Below are 20,092 nucleotides of genomic sequence, written 5' to 3' on the forward strand. Positions count from 1 at the left end.
TTGTACCTTTAATCTCATAATTTTCAGATTTTCATCGAAAAAAAGAATAAAAAGGTAAGTCGTTCAAGATCGAATATACGAACATTTGTTCGAAATTAATAAGATATGGTTATGATTTAACGTCTCGAATTCTTTTTTTTTTCTTTTTTTTCACAATTTTCATCGAAAAGAAATTTCCTGGAATTTCGCGAAAGATAAATTGTCGAGACGTTATATCGATTTTTTTTTTTTTTTTTTTTATCTTGAAACTCTAGGGAATACGTTTCTATCTGCAGATTTTTCGAGAACAATGGAAAGCGAAAAAGTCTGCGATGTTCTCGATGGTATTTGTTCGAGTCAATGCAATTCTCGGTGACAATGGTCATAGAGAAGTGGTTACGAAGCGTTGTCGAAATTCAATCTGCAACGAAATCGTTTCGCGCTACGACGTTTACGAATATTCGGGGGATATAGAATAGAAGGTTTGTTGTAAGGAGAAAGATATAGGGATTGTAATCTGTAAATATTACGGTTGAAAAAAACACGATGGATGGAAAAAATACGGTGGAAATAATATCGGTGTATCGATATCGAACGATGACAAAGTGAATGAGAACGAATAGATTAGAGGTTAGGAATTGTTTTGCTGGATTTGATCGTATTATTTTTAATTGTACGATAATCCTTGTATTCTATTACGTAGTGTGATAAGTTACAGATAATTTAAATCATATTTTAAATAGAACAGTTATTTTTTTTATTAAATTAAATTACAATACGATTACAATATCAACACTATGAAATATACGTCTCAGTGTAACCTAGAAACTTTTACACTTTGGCAGTCTGCTAGAATACTTTGTCATATTTTAATAAACACTTGTTTTCCAAACGATGGATTTTCTATTTTCGTTCGTCAAAGGTTGTTTTCAATTCATCCTACAACACACGCGATAAGAAAATTATTTTTACGTTATGCCTTTTACGTGCACGTATCCGGCAAAAAATATATTCAAACGTAACGACGTATTCGGTTTCGAAATTGATTAATCGATCCGACGTGTTCGAACGACGAAAACGACAAAAAGAAAAAAAAAAAAAAGGAAAAAGAGAGAAAAGAAAAAAAGAAATTTTTGCTCCGTAAAAATTCAGGATCCGGGGATCGAAGCACAGCTTCGTAAAATTTCAACGGCCTATATAGTTGGTTACCAGGTGAACAACAAACTTCCATCGAGTGATTACGGGAACTCGTGTTACACGTGTATTCGAAACAATATAACAATTTTCGTACATCGATGGAAAAAAATTTCACCGGCAAAACCAGCCACCGAACGCGAACACCCACAACTTTCCCGAGGCCAAGCATCGTACAAGTTTCACGCCACTCCATCAACAGGGGGATTTACCAACTTCTCGAAGTTCGTGCTGTACCGTGAGTAACCGTGAATAAGAAAGTCCACATCGAAAGAGAGAGAGAGAGAGAGAGAGAGAGAGAGAGAGAGAGAGAGAAGAAAAGAAATTTCTCAACAGGCATACAAGCAAACATAGAAGTTTCATTCGAGGGAAGGAATATCGTGAATATAACGAGACGCTGGACGATACAAGCCGTTGAAAGCTCACGGGCGATCGTTTGACACGGGCGGTTTATGGAAAATTTACCTCAGAGAACGTAGGAAGCCGGTATCGTGGGACGTAGGAAGCGTGGAAATTCTGGCAAACTTAAGCCCAATTTTGTAATGCCCAGGTTGGTGGAACGTGGGGCAGGATTAGTGGAGCGCAACGCGTAATCCATCCCTCCGAAACCGCCCAGCTGTAACTGCAATCCTGCGCCAAAGACCCATCATTTGAAGATTAAGTATTTCAAAGGAAAGAGTTCTATCACCGTGATGCAACGAATTTCCCGATCGATATACATACTATACGAGAAACTTATTGGAAAAGATGTATACGTATACGATGGTTATAAAAATATAGGACACTTTTTTGAAGGGTGGATTTTAAACTCGTATATTAACACGTTGAGGTGTTAACGAGTTATAACTTTGTCTTCTCATTACACCATTTCTGCCTCGCTTCATCCAACGTGAATTTAAAATGTTTATAATTCGTCGAGCTATTAAATGGACATTGTTTCAATCTCTAGAATCCAATCATTAAGTGTCTCATATTTTTACAAACATCTTGTTGTTCACTGCTGAAAAGAAGTCCTCCATTTCATACTTTAAACTTTGTTGTCAATTCTGACACTACATAATAATAATGGCAGAGCTATAATTTGAATATTCAAAATCGTAAAAATTATTTTTATTTATAAAGTTATGTCAGATTAATCATCCAAGACTGAAACCTATTTTCGAAACTATTTTTATAATATGTCTACTTTATTCGTATAATTATTATCTTAACTTGAATACGAAATTACATTTATAAATTAAATTCGTATTGAGATAAATTAAATTTTTATATCCTGTCGATACGTCAGAATATTCTAAATTCTACTTACTGCTAATGCATCGAGGTTTAAATCGATAAAATCGTTATTTTGGATTAGTATACGTAGACAAATACCACGATAGAAATAAAAATGCTTGTGAGACTTCTTTCCAACAATGAACATGTGCATACATCACACGTTTATTCTTCTTCGTTGATGATTCTTTTAATATCACGTACCTGTGGAATACGATTGACTCCTCGCCGGTTCAAACGGTCGCATCTGGCCTAAATATTGGAAATTCTGGCCCAAGTTCAAAGTTGGTACGCCAGTGGATACGCCCTCGGATATGCTACCACTTATGCCTCCGTTTATCCCCCCAGGTAAACTGTTGAATACGCTCGAGGTCAGGCTGGAGGGTGAACTCGCGTCTGCAACGAGAAGGATGCATCACCCCTTTCAAGAAAACAGAATTTCGCGGCTTGTGAAACACGCGAAGTTGTATCACAACTCTTCGATCGAATAAACGTTCCTCTGGATTTAAAACCCGGACTTTCAGTTCGAAACTAAAAGTGAGGAGGGGAGGAAGAGCGATGGAAAGAAATCCATGGAAAATCCATTGAAGAAAGGGAGAAGAAGAGAGAGAGAGAGAGAGAGAGAGAGAGAGAACGGATGGAATTTTCAGAATTACAGAACTTTAGGAGCAGAAAGTGGGCTTCCTAATAAAGTTGATCGCGGTGAGATACGCGGCCGATAAAAGAGATTAAATTTCTCTTAACGACCGTGTATCCCCCGAGGCGAGTTTCTCTATCGGCCATCGAGGAACGATTCGTACCTTGAAGTTTATCGATTCTCGGGAACGAGTTTATATCTAACTGGAGGCCGGGGGACGAGTCTTGAGCCGCGAACGGGGATACTTTTGGCATCGATATCGGGATGTAGTTTATAGCTTGCAACGGGCGAGAAACCGGTGACAAAGTAGCGATCGGTATACTCGGCAGTGCCATCTTTGGTCTGTCGACGATCGACGTTAACGGGACGTGATTCGTCGCCTCGAACGGGGAAGGTTGTTGAAACGTCGATCCGTGGTTGGATTGTTGCTGGAGGAGGTAGTTCAACAGTGAATTCTGCAACGTGCTCTTCAACGCGTCCTTCGATTCTTCCACGTAATTCAACACCGCGCCTTGTAGTTTGTTGTTTAGACTGTTGTTTAAGGTATCTGATAATTCGTGGCTCGTGGGTACGATCGCTTTCACCGAGTCTTTCGACTGTTGCGATAACAGGTAGCTGAGCAGAGATTGCTGGAGCTTTTCCTTTGAACTTGAAGGGAGATAGTAAGACGTTGGTAAAGTGAATTTGACCGTTGGAAACTCGACTGGAGCCGCTGACCTGTGAGGAGAACAAACGTGAATATATATTTTGTACCCTGTTTTTTTATTTTCTTGCACACGTGTAAATACATTATACGAATCAATTTAAAGGAAAATTTAATTTTAGGAGTAAAACGATTTGCAAAGAAAGTTGATCTACTCGAAATATTTAACCTTTTACAACCTCGAGAAAACAATTGGAAATTATACGAATCCTCCATAGAACTTTTTACTTTTTACACAAACGATTTCGTTGTCGAATTTCTATCGATAAGAATAGTGAAATGTATATATGCACAAATAACCGTCGATTATTATTTTACCCCTTGCCAAAAGCGAAATTCCAAAATTGCGATTTGGAATTGATCCCCTCGCGACAAATTCAAGAATTCGGAGGATTCGAATCATCTTTTCCATTCTAGGGAATCGAAGGATCGATTCAATGGCGCAGAACGCCACGTTCTTACAAATCGTTGAGAACGGTTATAGACTCGGCCGCAAATTCGATCGAGCAAGTAACGAGTCGTGACAATGGCATTACGTACTGTCGTCCGAAAGATACGATCGGGGGTTCCGTGGCCGTGACAGGCAAGCTGTTCTCGGTGGTCGTCGAATCGGCCAATTTCGCTGTGACCGTAGAAATTAGGGGGGTTGATACGCGTGTGCTGGTGGTGGTGGTGGTGGTGGTGTGGTCGGCCAGCTGGAACCAATTAACCAAACTCTTATCGGGTATCTTATATTAAAAGATTCGCTATCATTGCCTCGCGCGGCATTCGGACCGGAAGAATGTTGTAAAGAAGTTATGGCTCGGATCGTTTGATTAAAAGTTCCTCGCAGGAGTTCGGATCGAGGGAATTTTCACGTCTCGGAAGGGGATTAAACTCTCGATTTAATCGAGGCGATCGGTGTTGCATGGACAAAGGGAACAAAGGGATGGAAATTTAAGAAATTTCATTTCGAAGAAGGGAAGAGAATTTCAAAACTTTCGGGGGAAAATTTTTTGTTGAGAGAGATATATTAATTGTCGCGCATTAATTGTGGGAAAATAAATTTCGAGAGCAGAAATTCGTGTTGAAAGAATTCTCAAGAGCAAAACTTGTACGCGTGTATTCTTGAGAATATAAATGATATTATTAATATTAACACTGAAGAAATAAATTATCGATTTTTGAGAATTGCATCGATTTGCACGTTTCAAGAAAATTACTGGATGGAAAGGTATACCCTATTGGTGACGGCTTTCACGGGTGGCATGGTCGGTGTATATAAAGGCTTGAGAGAAGCCATTTTCGGCTCGGAAGTTGAAGACGTATGAACTTGGGTGATAGCCGCAGCGGTGGTAGACTGGAGCAATGGCTGGTGGGTGGTGGTCGATGCCATCGTCGTCGATGTTTCCTCGTTCAATGGTAGTGGGTTCTCGTAGGGTGAAATGGGTGGCACAAACGCATATCCGAGACCATGGTTTCCTGAAGATTGAACAAATTCTCCTTTTCTTTTTTTTTTTTTTTAGAACGAATTTCCGATCGTATTCGCTTCAAATTATTTTCTCCTCCTTAATTAATTAATCTATCTTATCCAAAATTCTTTTATTATTCAATACTTAAGCATCGCGTTACTTAAAAATCCACTCTTTTTCTAAATTAAAAAAATTAGAAAATTTGTTTCACAAAAATCTAGAAAACGGTGTATCAACTGTGGTATAGAAAATTGTAATCTAAACAGGAGGAAAAGGAATATTAAACGATTGATCTGTTTCAAAAAATAAGACAAACCTTAATCAAAATCTCTCTTATCCAAAATCCTTTTATTATTCAATACTTAAGCATCGCGTTACTTAAAAATCCATCGTTTCTTTTTCTAAATTAAAAAAATTAAAAAATTTGTTTCACAAAAATCTAGAAAACGGTGTACCAACTGTGGTGTAGAAAATTGTAATCTAAACAGGAGGAAAAGGAATATTAAAGTGACGATTGATCTGTTTCAAAGAATAAGACAAACCTTAATTAAAATCTCTCTTATCCAAAATCCTTTTATTATTCAATACTTAAGTATCGCGTTACTTAAAAATCCATCGTTTCTTTTTCTAAATTAAAAAAATTAGAAAATTTGTTTCACAAAAATCTAGAAAACGGTGTATCAACTGTGGTGTAGAAAATTGTAATCTAAACAGGAGGGAAAGGAACATTAAACGATTGATCTGTTTCAAAGGATAAGACAAACCTTGACAACAAAGTGTCTCTTGATTCAAGATGCTTACCGTGCTTCAAATATTCCGGATCCCTGCCAAACGATTCGACCTGTTGCTGCCCCGATTGTTCTTTGTAATGGTTAATCGGCTTGTCGTACTGATCCGGGAATCGGTAATCATCGCTGAAGGATTGCCGATCGTCTTGATAATGATACGAGGGCTGTTTACCCCTGTACGGTGTCTGATCCCTCTCTTGATGATACCTGTACGAAGATCCATCAGCGAAGTACGAGGACGGGCCGAGGAAGTCGGAAACGTTTTTAAAGGATGGATCGGTTTCGTAATACGGACGGTATCTGTGCGGTGGGTAATCTTGATACGGTTGATCTCTGAAAGGCGACTGTTCCGGCCGAGGCGATATATCCTGCCTATTGGATCGCTGCCTGTACGGTGTATATTGTTGCGTTTTCGGCGAAAGCTCTCTGAACGAACGGTGTTGCTCGTACGTGTGCGATGGGTGCCAAACGGGTCTTTGATAAGGCGGAAAGTTTTCTAAACTCGACGAGACGCTCCTTCTTCCTTTCCTGTATGCGGCGGCGATCGCCACCATCGACACGATTATGATCTGAAATCAATTTTTTTTTTTTAGAGATTAGGAAACTTTTGAAAGTTTTCTGCGCTCCTTAAATTTTTCGGAAGAAAAATTTAAGGTTTCGCGCTTTGGAATTTCGGAGTTTTAAATTTTTAAAACTTTCCTTCCGATCGATCAATCGATTCTCTCTAAAGAACTTTTGAAATTTCGTTTTTTTCTCTTTTTTTTAGAAATTTCATCCAAGTTTTTAAAAGACGATGATAATTAACTCACCAGTGTCTTCATTTGATATTTTTTAAACGCTCCAGAGGATGAGAGTGAAATTGAACAACCACGCGCAAAGATAGTCTGCGTCTCGATCACCGCGATCGACTCTCTTATATAGTTACGAGACGAGGCGAAAAAACTGTAACTCTTTTCCATTTCTTCCAGTTGTGTCAAGAAATGCGTCTTCCAGTTCGGGTCAAGAACTGGATCTGGTATCATGGAACATCGACGCCTTTCTCTTTCTATGATAGGTTCATTGCCAAGTGCTTAATGTATCATTCTCGCGTGTATAAGGACAAAATCTAGAATCTTGTAGCGTGTATTCTTTTTTTTTTTTCATTTAATCATATATTCTTTTATTTTAATTTAAACGTTCATCGATTTTATTTTTCCATATAAATTTTAAATCAACATATATAAATAATCATATATATATCCATATACCGATTTATAGTTTCTGAAACCACTCTATCTTCGACGAATGTTTCGAAAATGGCGGAGCAATGGTGGTATATATAAGAGTATTGTAAGGTTCGTAGCAAAAACCATAAAGCCTGTACGTCGGTCGATTTTTAAGAAGGCAATGGAAATGATAATAAAAATTATACGTCGAGCCATACTTATATATATATATATACTTTCGACCTTGTATGAAACGTCGATAACTCGAAAGAGAAAGCCCATTCGCCTGTCTATAAATTAAAAAAAAAAAAAACTTATCGGTTGAACGAAATGGAAATAAAAAAATTTGAATCGATCGATGAATCTCATTCGACAGAATCATGATTATGAGTTATTTACATTAATTAATGAACATATTAATGCTATCGTGCACGATATGATCAATTCAAAATGTTTGAAATTAACCGATAAATATTTATCGTTTGATAATTGCGTATCTTATACATGTATTTCTAGCACGAACAATCACGAAACTGAAGTTGTAACGGTGAAAATTATGTAAATTATATTTGTACATGTATATATTGTTATCTAGAACGTTGTTTATACTCCAAATATTTGTTCAAAGAATCTTCTCGTTTTCAGAGATTGGATCCATATGAATCGTGTATTCGAACAAATTATTATACAAGATGTTATGAAATATTATTTACGAAGATTTGAATGAATTCAAGATGAATTATTGCGAATTGTATTTAGAAATATAAAAGTGTACATTTGTCAGGATTTTATATTCGCGGAGAGAAATAAATCATTTGTCTTATCTTCGACCATAACCACGCATTCATCATTGCAACAAATGCAATTAACAAATATTTCTCTCGAGCTAAGCCCTATCGATCTTGGCGATTTATAACTTTTCAACCGCTTTTCTCAAATTTGCCCGAGTTTCTTAAATGGAGCTTCTTAAATTCTTCGATGGTTTAGACAAATATTTATCGTCATACTCTGAATCGATCTCGAAACGATAATTATGATTAAATGAGATCGATTTCAACGATGATACATTGTTTAGTTGTTTAAATCGATTTATTTGCGAATAGGATTAGATTTCGAAACATATATATATATATTTATATATATATATATATATTTTTTAAATTTTGATATTTTTGATATATATTTTATTGCCTGGATCAGATTGCTCGGATTATATTTGGATGGAGGGTTACGTTTAAGTTACAGGCAAGAAATAAACGGAAAAATACCTATTTACGATTTCTACTATGAAATTTTATATCATAAAGGATAAAAATTTTATTACGGCTATCCTAACTGTTCATGTTTCCGGGTCGATGGATATTTATTAAAAAATAGATAAAATTGATCATTTCATCAAATTCATCGCGAGAACGACTCTAAATATTGGCGGGAAATCGATCAAGATCGTTTCGTCAAGTCAAACAAGCTTTATTCACGGTCACTTTATAGTCAGATTAGACCTCGTTTAAGATCAGTTGATAGTCAAACAAAGGCTTTTCAACATCATTTGAAATTCAAGTTTGCTCGCAAGGTCAGCAAAGGTCTCGCCAATGTTACATTCAATATTACATCGCGTGTCGACTAATCATTCCAAGACGTTCCAAGAAAGTTAATGTGCAAAATTTCCGGTAATTCTTTGTAAACTTGTTTCCTCCTTGATGTTTAACATTAATAATTAATAAAATGATTTCCTGGTAATCATCGATTCTGATAAGACGTTGTATTAAAAGAGGGTATTACGTTCATCTGAAACGAAACAATGACGTTAAGATAAACGTCTGTCTACATTTTGTTTGCATATTTGATCGTGAGATAATTAAAAAAGTGAGATAATTAAAAGTTGATTAATATACACGCGTACATATATATATATATTCGAAACGCGATGTAATTGTTCATTGCGGCCCGAGTGAGTTTATTTAATTAATTTTCCTTATTTCCCTATCCTATGGCCACGTTGCGCCAGATGAAACCATTTATTATTTTAATGCGTATTTATTTTGAATTAAGTACGTAAAAGAGGGAAATGTTTAATACGCTTGGAAAAATGATTCGAAAATGGTTTCATTAACTATAAAATTAAACGAAATTCGTGTTAATACTCGTAACACTCGAGTGTCGGAAACGCGGAATTGCAAGAACGTAACGCGTTCCATAATTTTTCCATAATTCAAAACATTTCGAGAAAAAAAGCATTGGGAAGGAAATTTCGAAATTATCGTACGCGACACGCGGTTCGTTAATTTCCTCCAATTTTCTTTTCGGCAAAAATTCGTCACAATTCGGTAACAAAATAATCGTTGATGTCGCGTTGATCTGCGTCTAATGAATAATTAAACAGCGACTTCGACTCGATACTTTTTTAGGGAGCCGTCAGCCGCGGACGGGAAAGAAAGAAGTCGATCCGGTCAGATGGCACTTTCTCCCTGTAGAAATGTTTAGTGGAACTAGACATAACCGAGGGGAAAAAAGGTTTAATAAAAAATTACAAATCCACACCCATCTTGCAACAATTGTGTGACCATCTTCCGTAAATTGCGATTTGTAAGTCGCTTAATTGGATGTTTTGAAGAAGAAAATTGGCCGAATGGATCCATTGTCCAGGAAAAAGTCCTTTCTATTGTTAGACACGTGTGCCTATTGTGCCCGCTAATTAAACAATCGATACCGTTTCCAACGTGCAATCGAATCTAACTAACCGTGGCTATCTTTGAAAAAAAAAAAAAAAAACCCAATATTCAGTTAAATTGTAATACCACCTACCAAAAGTCTGTCGTATTTTTCTCGTTTTTACTCATCTCTTTCTCTCTCTCTATTTCCTTTTATCAACGGGTGAAAAGCTTCAATGTCGAGTTTCAATTCGACATGTATACCCGGCCATATTCGAACAACATTCAAAAGAAATTGTATATATATATATATTATTTTTTCGTCGACCTATTTTAAATCATTTTTCACTCGTAAAACACTCGTAGGAAAAAAAATAGAAAAATCAGAAGAAAGAATAATCGATGCGGTAACGCCGGAAATCCACTCCCACTTGCCATTTATTATCTTCGACGGAATGGCATACGTACTCTCTTAATTTTCCTCTCCTTTCCTTTCCTCTTCTTTCCTTCTTTTTCACTTTTTCTGGACTTGATCATACATCCGATCTCCTCGATTTTTCGATCGTATTTTAAGCAAGTGAACCGCGAGTGTAGGGGGAATTTTTCAAATTTTCCGACCGACTCTTACGCGACCTCAAAAATCGCACACACGTACAACACGCTGGTCGCGAACGAATCAATCGAAATTGCGTTAGATTGCGTCACGGGAGAGTCTGGGCGGGAATATATATCACAGCGTTCGTCGAATCCATTTTCCTGGATACCCGTTGAGCAGGCCGGGTACGATGACATTTTCTGTGGCAAGGATATAGCTTAATAGCGTTAATTAATTAGCGAACGGATTATGAACTTGCAATCGTTATCAATAGTGGCATTATTAATCCAGTGTCGAGTAATCGTCATTGAGCGATGTTAACGTTATGTGTTGATTCATTCGTGTATCGTGATTGTAACGATATATGTATATATATATATTATATTAAGGTTAGGAAATAAAATTTTCTATTCGCGCCTTGCCACGTATCTTTTTTTTTTTTTTATTATTTTTTAAATCGCATTCACTTCATCGATTTTATCAACTATTAACGATTCCATCAGCACGAAGTAATACAATTTTTGCATTTGTACGATTATTTGTTGAAATAACGGAGAGAAAACTGAAACTGGTGTCGAACAAACTCTCTCGGAGGTAGTAGCTTTCAAGTTGCGTATTTGCGATTGACAGTGGAAATATTCGAAACATTTTATACGAGAAATATGTAATATTACAATGACCGATGTTGCGTCCGGATTCATTAATGCGAGGAGAGGGAGGCAAGGAATTAATGCCATGAATAATTTTAACGAATTTTATGAAATTTTTAATGAAATGAGAAATCGTGATTCGTGATTAAAATTGTCGAATTATCATTCTAAATTCACGAAACGAATTTAATTTGATCGGTTATTGCGCTTATAATAACACTCGAAAAAAAAATTGATTCCAAATGTCTAAATAACTATTTACGTTACGAGGCTGGAAATTTCAAATTATCTTTCGTAATTTTCAAGAAATTTTGTTTCAGAAAAACAAAAAAAAAAAAAAAGAAAGAAAGAAAAATGCATCGTTTTCAAAACTTTTATTTCTCACAGGGTCACCATATGTATCTCCACATATATCGTTTTCACAATCTAGTTGTATTTTTATATACTATTTATGATATTTCTTTTCAAATACCGGTTGTTTCATGCTCGATGGGAATCAACAACGCGTCACAGGTGTCCAAACATTTCCAAAGTTTACCTGTAAATACGATATTTTATATCTCCATCATTTTATTTATTTATTTATTTATTTATTTATTTCCCCTTATTCCCATATATTCACCTCTTGTTCATTTGCATCCCTGTAATTTTTTTCTCGATCCTTTAAACGCTAGACCATCCATCCATCCTCGCACACTTATTAAAAGATCAAGAGAACATTTCCACAGGGTATATTTTCTCTTCTTTCCGGTCGATCCATCGACGTATCAATCAGGAAGAACGACAGGAGAGAGAAAGAAATTAATTTACTTTACCTTTGGAGCACAGTTCTTTTTTTTTTTTTTTTTTTTGCCTCCATCCGGATCTTCGTGGAACGAGATTCTCAAGATCGTTCAAGTTCACTCAGCCTGCCAAACGAGGCGCAACCGGTTCCTCAATCGTTATATTCCTATCCACTGTCTCCTGCGAATCGCGTTGATCGATGACGTTAATTATCGAGAGATACGATAATGGCTATTGTGCTCGTGCAAAAATGCCTTGTTCTCGCGTCTAATAACTCGTGATCTATTAAGTGATCGAAACTCTCGTCACTCTCTCGCCTCTCTCATAAAATTGTTCGGTTGTCGTTTCGAAAATCGGTTTCGAAAATGAAAAATTTACGCATTTATCGAGCTAAAAATATCGAGAGCTCGTTAAATCGTTTGCACCTGGCCGTGCAATCGGGGAATTTGCGAATAACGCTTTTGTCGTTTCTCTATATAATTTCCGGAATCAAAAATTTCATCGAACCGCCATACCATGCGGATGAAAAATTAGTAATTAAAATTTTCACCCCTTTCTCCCCCGTCCCTGAATTTTCGTTTCCAAATTTTCGGCGTGAAATAATTAATAATCTCGTTTCTCTAATTGAAAATAACGCGAGAGAAAATTTCCATTCGTTTCGACTTTTGCAAAGATTCGAACCATGTGATNTCCTTTTTTTTTTTTTTTATATAGAAAAACAAAAAAAAAAGAATTATCTCCACCGATTTTTCGCGACAAATTTGACGCGTATATTCATCTTCGTTTAAAATATCGACAAGCTTTAAAAATATATATATATATACTCGAATGAAAATTTGAACGGTCCGCGATTCAACCGGATCACCGTTGGATTCCGATTGGATTTTAACTATGCAAAGATCGATCCCGGGAATTTGAAGGACTTGTAACGCCACGCGTTAGGATAAAAGGGGGTTAAAATTTAAATTAGGTAGAGATGAGAATACATTTTGCGGAGGAGGACAGGGAATAATGGAAGTAAGAATAATGGAAAACCGCGACCCATCAAGAATTGCATCTTGTCCTCAACTTTTATTGCCGACTCCAACGCGAAAATTGGAACGATAAAGTAGTAAGGAGGAGAGAGAAAGCAGAAAGGAAAAAACACTTTTAACAAAAAGAAAAGAGAGAGAACGAGAAGAGAGAGAGAAGCTCGGAAGTTTTTTCCATTTATACATTTCCTTGATCTCCTGGTTGCGGTCGCGCAAACTGGTTTCCAATATTCCTAAAAACTCGAAGCTTCGTGCCACGCATATGGGATTAAACTCGAAGTTCAACTCGAATCTAATTCGAACCCGTATCAATTGCAACCCCTATATATACACACGCGCATGCACACACGTATCCGACCAGTCATTACCATCGTATTTCTCCTTGGCCACTTCGTTATTGGTGGATCGCAGCATTAGCCTTTTTCGAGGCGCGTGTGCATTGGAAATTACGGTCAGCCCTCGGCTATCCACGCGTTATTTCGCGATATGAATCCACGGCGGTGGATAGAAAATATCCGTTGAGATGCAAATTCCATCGGGGGCGTTTCTAGCGGGACGAATGGCTGCGAATGGGGTCGGCCCTGCCACGGGAGAATTTCGGATCGCGGATCAGGTGGACGAGAATTATCGAAAAACGAATCCAAGTGTACGATATTTGGACGATGTTAGGGAGAATTTTAACCGTTGCGTTATACGTGCGTATCAGGGATTCGCAAACGCGTGATCCATTCGACGAGAGAATTTCCTAGGGGAGCACGGGGGATGTTCAACTTCTCCTCCCCCTTGGGAACGAATTTCTCCTGTTCCATGCATGCGCCCAATTTGAACAGCTACCAGGCAACACGTGGGGCGGAGGGAGAGGCTTGCTTGCTTGCACGACGAATGAGGACAATATCGCGATATCCGAATAGGAATTTCACGAGCGAGGAAATCATTTACAAATTTGATATTTAAATCGTCGAATCGATTCGATACACCTTTCTCCCCCCTAGCTTGGTGTGAAATTTTTCTGACGTTTATGGAAATAAAAAAATATTTTTTTTTAAGGAAAATATATATCGGATCTATTAACATCGGCCGTGTGAAATAACCGAATAGATGGAATAGGAATATCCAGCATGGTAATATATTCGATAGATTTGTCGAATCACGGCTGCATGAAATATAATATTGAAGACAATGGAGTTAAACGACTGTGCGGGGTGGTTTCGATTCGATTCGTTCGTTCGTTCGTTCGTATTCGACGTCGAACAATGCCTCTTTATTCAAGATCGAAATTCCCGAGTGACGGGTACGCATATAACCGGGGCGAGTTAACGAAAATAGCGGGGAACGATTTACCAATTTGCCTTTGAAATTGATCGACACACGGGTTGAAAGTAATAGCGGATCCCTCCTAATTGCATCGATTTGCGGGGTAGGAAATGATCGTTCGATCGAGTTGTAACAGAGGAATTAGAAAAGAGACGGAGGCAAGGAGGGAGGATAGAAAGGAAGAGAGGATAGAAAGAAAAAAACGAATAGCCACCGATTGTACGAGTATCCTCTCCCTGTCCAACACGGGTTTTCATCATTGGTGGTATCGGTAATTGAAAGTAAATGCATTGTACCAGAGGGGACATGGAAGGAAGCAATTACGTTAATGCAGTTAATCCGACGATTAACCGAGTCCTCCCTCCCCCTCTCCTACTTACGCCCTTCTAAACGATCCAACACCACCGCGCGCAATAATAATTTTCCACAGCCCCGTTTCGCCTGGGATCCCGCAAAATCCAGACGAGGAAACGAACGAATTCAACGAGTTCCATCTTCTCCACGCGTCTCAAAAACAGAATCGAGCGATGCGCGATTCCAATTTTTATATATTTTTCTTTCTTTTTCTTTTTTCTTTTTATTTTGCTTCGCTCTTCCTCCAGTAATTTAGCGTCGAATTTAACGAGGAAGGAGAAAGGGGTAGATGGAAAAAAGGTAGGGGAGAGGGCGTGAGATATTCCTAGAGATAAAGGGAAGATCGAGGGAAATAATCGAGTCGAGAGAGAGAGAGAGAGAATGGTTTGCACAAGCCTCGTAACTGACGTAAATCAGTGGCTCGTGTCGAGGATGAGTAGGTTGCCGGGTTTTCCTTGGGGTGGGGAAGGAGGGGGAAGGAAAGCAATTACGAAATGGCTTCGCCCCTTTCCGAAACACGTCCCTCCATGAAATGTACATGCGGGTGCCAATACGATGCATGTAACACGCGTGCACGCCGCGCCACGACACGTGTCGCGGTGATGCGTGTCTACAAATCGTGATCCTTACGATAGAGTAACGAACATGTTGCGCCGAGGACGCAACGTTTCTTCGATTCGATGAAGCGTAATTGATTTCAGCCCGGCCAATATCCTTTTTTTCTTCTTTTTAATTATTCCAAAATTGCGATTGCGAAAATTGTCTTCGATCCGATGAAGTGTAAGTTGATTTTAATCCGGATTGTTTAATATTGAACCGGTATAATAAAATGGAATAACGAAAATTTGTTGGTGTCGAAGTACGAAGATGAAATTCCCTTCCGAATCTTAACGATTCGAGCCTTTTCTTCTTCCTTTTTAATTTTTCCAAAATTGCAATAGCGAAAATTGTCCGTTTCAAAAATACCAATCGTTGAAATCCTCTTCCCTTAATCGTTCCTCGCTTTTTTTCTTTCAGATTTAAACCGATCAAATATTAAATTATATACAGGAATCGAGTATCAATCTTCTGTACGAAGATGGTAGGAAGATATTAGAAGTTTCGAAAATTTTTCACTACATAGACGATGCTTTCCTATTTCCAGAAATAACGTAGAAACGAGGAACGTAGTGCAAACACTAATTAATCTCAATTCCCCATTCGTAATACCGTCACCGTGAGTAAAATTAAGCGAGAATCCTTTTTACTCCGAGTGCCAAATATGGGCGAGCACTCTCTCTCTCTCTCTCTCTCTCTCTCTCAAACATTATCCCTATCCTCGTTAACATGTGCCGACATTTAATTCCTCACGCACGCGCACCTACATAAATCATCCTAAATTTTACGCAAACATTTCGTCAGAATCGCTCCTTGCATCTTCGCACACAGTTTAGAAGTGTCTTAGAGAACCAGAGCAGGGAACATTTGTTTACAGACTGTAAACGAATCAAGCAGGAATGAATAAAGCCTCTGACCATGTATTTTACACACACACACACATATATATAGAACTACGAGCACCACCGATGGTCAGTGACACTTTGGGTGACATCAAAGGAAACTCGGAATGCGAGTTAATTTCGTAGCGAGCGAAGCCAGAATGAGGGTTAAGAGAAATAGGGGTTGAGGGAGGAGAGGATGCTTTAGAACCGAGAGAGAGAGAAAGAGAGAGAGAGAAACGAGCAGACGGCACAGAAAAAAAAAAAGAGAGAACTGTCATGCATATTCAAAACGAGGGTTTACACCCGTGTGGTCTGTCGAGTTAGCAGGCCCGACCGAGAAAGAGAAAAAAGGCGCTCGCACGTTTTCACGTAGGGCTACGGCCTTTTCGAAGACAGTCGGGTCCTTCCCTTTCGTTTCGATTCAACTTTCCCCCTCCCTCTCCCCTAAAATTGAAACTTGAATTGGAATTGCAAATTTACAAACGATATCCTCATATATATATATATATATATATATATATCGTTTCTTTCTTCGACACGGATGAGATCTTATTTAGGATACGCGAATCGGATCGTGTGCACGTCACAGAGAATAGAAAATAGAGGAACTAAAGGAGGAACTTCTTGAGCGTATGGATGTTGATCGTATATTTCGCCGGCACGTACGTGATTCCCATTGTTTGGGAGCGAAATTCCCTCCCCAGTTGGTGGAAGTGGATCTAGATTTATCTGGGAACATTACCGGGCTCCGGTAAATACGTTGGGTAAGTTCGTTTATTTTAAGATTAACCGCGCGACACTGATACACAATACGTTTCCACGAGGGGGGATGTATCGCGGAGAAAATGTTACGAGATGCGGTAAGTTGCTAACATCATCGGGTCGTTTAATCGCATCCCGTGGGATCGCAAAGTACTGCGCGTACTTTTCCATTAAAGAAAAAAGTTTAGCATTGGTCGAGTATCGAGTTTATCCTTCCTGACCGCGACACTCGTTTCCGAGCGTTTTGCTTTCGTGAAATTTATATGTGAAATTTTCTTTCGTATTTCAAACGGTAGGATCGCAATTCGAGAAATTCCGATAATATCCGATTCGAAGATTTCGATCCGATATTCTGTTCGACGTTTGGACTCTTCTTGATCGAATGGGAATGATTCATTGGAAGAAATTATTAGAATCTATCTTTTAGGTGTAATGGTAAGTGTAAGATTTTTTTGTCGATATTATCGACGAAACGAAGGAATCTTTTGTTTGATCGAAGCAGTATGAAAAATCAAGTTCATTCTTTTTCAACGATCGATATTATTTTAGATGATTCTAGTAGATTCGTTTTTGTATCGACGTTTGTTCGAAAAGAGTTCTGCTATGGACAGGTGTTCTCGTGTGAGCGATCAGAGTTCTCGTGATTGAAGAACGAAGAAATGCATAAGATTGAAGAAATGCATAAAATGTATTTTAGAAGTCGTCCTTTTGAGCGCGTGAATTCGTGAATTCGTGGACAAAGAAAGCAAATAATGGAAAAAGGATGGAGATAGATTAAAAATTATGAATTCAGCGCCATCTTTAGAGTAAATGAAACTCGGTAAATATAAGAATTGATAGTTAGCGCCATCTCTCTGGCACAAAAATACGACAAGATAGAGTAAGAATTAACATTCAACGCCATCTCTTAAGAATTTTTGAAAAGATGTTTACAACTAGTGGCCAAGAGATGGCACTTGCGATCAATTTTTATCCTATCTCTGTCCTTCTTCTATTATTTTCTATCCTTTCTTTATGAGTTTCATTTGCGGCACTCTGCAGATGGCGCTGAATTCATTATTTTTAATCTATCTCCGTCCTTTTTCTACTTATTGCTTTCCTTATGTATATTTAGTCTACGAATTTAAACGAGAGAACGATTTCTGAATAATTTTTTGCATTGTTCTTTAATTTATCGATTAAAAATTTTAATAGAATAAATACTTTTGCATTTATTTAATTTCGTTAAGTAAAATTTTAATAATTCATTGTATTTTTTATGTCACATCCTCGTAATGGAACCTAGTAATGAGCATTTTTATATTTTTTTTAAAATATAAATAAAATAAAGATATAATTGTGAATAAAAAAGATTAAATTATGTGAAATAAAATATAATATTAAAACGTTATCTTGAAAATAATAGTAAATACTTGTACTTAATCATTTATACGAATTGTTGGATATTTAATTGCTGGATATATAATGCATTGCATTGTAGTATTTCATAATTCTATATTTTAGTAACTTTCTGATTTTTTAAAACTTTATTTTATCACTAAAAAAAGAATCATCTGTTGGCTTGAAAAAATATTACATACTTAAATATAGACTTATTATATAGACTTATAATATAGACTTATGCTAGATATTAATATATTTTGATCTTTTTCAGAATTCAGTATTTCAGAACGTGTATTATAAAATCTTATAAGATGTCGCGCCTATTCCATTTCTGATCTATAATTACAGATTCGAAGTTTTCTACAATACACGCATCTGGTAAGTGCTATAATTATTTCATATCTATTATCGATATTATATCACGCTTTCATTATGTTCTTGATGCAATTCGAGATCGCGCCAACTTTGATTCAATAATGCTTAATAAGATTAAACAGAACTTTATATGCAGATTTCAATAAGAAAGTTTCTTATTAAGAACTTGGAGAAATTGAATTTCACCCCTCTGATTGTATATATAAAAATTAGGAAAATGAATAATTTTAATAATTTTATCAAATTAAGAAAAGCTATCTTTGAAAACAAATGACGTCGTTCTGAACTTTAGCCAATTTAGCTTTGCAAATGAATGAAATTCATATTTGAAATATTAACTTTATACACATTTGTCCGCAAATATAAATAATTGTCTTCACTTTATTTACTCAGGAAGATATTTATATCCCATGACACGCATTTTCATTACCTATTGGAATACAGTCGCAAATATGACAAAATTACTGTACGGTACATTATTCAAAGATTTGCATATTCAAAGAAACTCTTCTCTGCATTGATGTTTAACTGTCTCAAATATAGAGGATTCGTATTTCAAAATATGGGATGTATAGTTTAATGATTATCACGTTTCGATCGATTCGACTTTGATACAGAAATTCAGAAAAATCAATTTTGATTAATCGATCGGCCCGAATTCGAACACATATTTGAAACTAAACCAGGGATTGTTTAATTTTAAATCGGTTCAAATATTAATTTTCACAGACGAAATTTCACGCTTTTGCGCCTTCCGATTGAAGTTATATACGAATATTCGTACCTTAGCGAATTGATATTCACGCTTAAATTTTATATACACCTCTCGAAACGCGTTGCCATTGAAACGCATTTCATGGTTCCGATTCTTCATGCCAAAGTGGAATCATACCGTGCGGTCAGACACGGAAACACTTGATTCCTTACCTAATCGCTCGAGTAGCGCTCAAGTAGAAACAAAATCAATAAGAGTAAATAATTACACGAGAAACGTAAATTTGCAATCAAGTAATTCAAATTTCACAATTATTCAATTTAATTTTTACAAATTAACAAATTTTCCGATTCGTCCCATTTGACGCAAAATTGCGTCATAAAAAAAATAAATATAAATTTTTTCATTAAATTTAAATTCCTTAAATATCTTAACCCACGACGCAAATAATAATTATACCAAAAATGCACTACACAAGATACATACATATATCAAAAATAATATTTCGAAAGAAGAATCTATATCCTCTTCGCGGAAACTCTTTCAATTATCGTGCAAGAGGGATCAGAGGGGTGAAATTAAATTCCTGTTATATCAGAATTCACACGCTTCTTCTCTGTCGCGTTCCGATAAACGAGATTTCACGTAAATAATTTCCATGGAAGCAAGGTAAAAGCAGATATCGTTTTTATTAACCGAGCAGCGGAGCGCGGCACATGCGCGCAGGAGAAAAGGACGGTATCGAGCCAGGCTAGTGGCTTGCCCG

The 20,092-nt window shown here is 37.0% G+C and overlaps 1 protein-coding gene across 1 annotated transcript; it reads right to left on the reverse strand.

Moving 5' to 3' along the window:
* Positions 1 to 1,639: 1,639 nt before the first annotated feature.
* LOC122713424 lies at positions 1,640 to 6,848 on the reverse strand. Its single transcript, XM_043933857.1, has 7 exons — positions 6,837 to 6,848; positions 6,041 to 6,596; positions 5,008 to 5,249; positions 4,329 to 4,483; positions 3,275 to 3,802; positions 2,653 to 2,837; positions 1,640 to 1,803 (listed from the first exon to the last, which is right to left on the reverse strand). Exons 1-7 carry the CDS (start codon positions 6,846 to 6,848, stop codon positions 1,640 to 1,642), a joined length of 1,842 nt encoding a protein of 613 aa, XP_043789792.1.
* Positions 6,849 to 20,092: the final 13,244 nt, after the last annotated feature.

Source organism: Apis laboriosa, unplaced genomic scaffold (assembly GCF_014066325.1).
Source record: "Apis laboriosa isolate Shangri-la unplaced genomic scaffold, ASM1406632v1 scaffold23_cov150, whole genome shotgun sequence".
Classification (NCBI taxonomy): Eukaryota; Metazoa; Arthropoda; class Insecta; order Hymenoptera; family Apidae; genus Apis; species Apis laboriosa.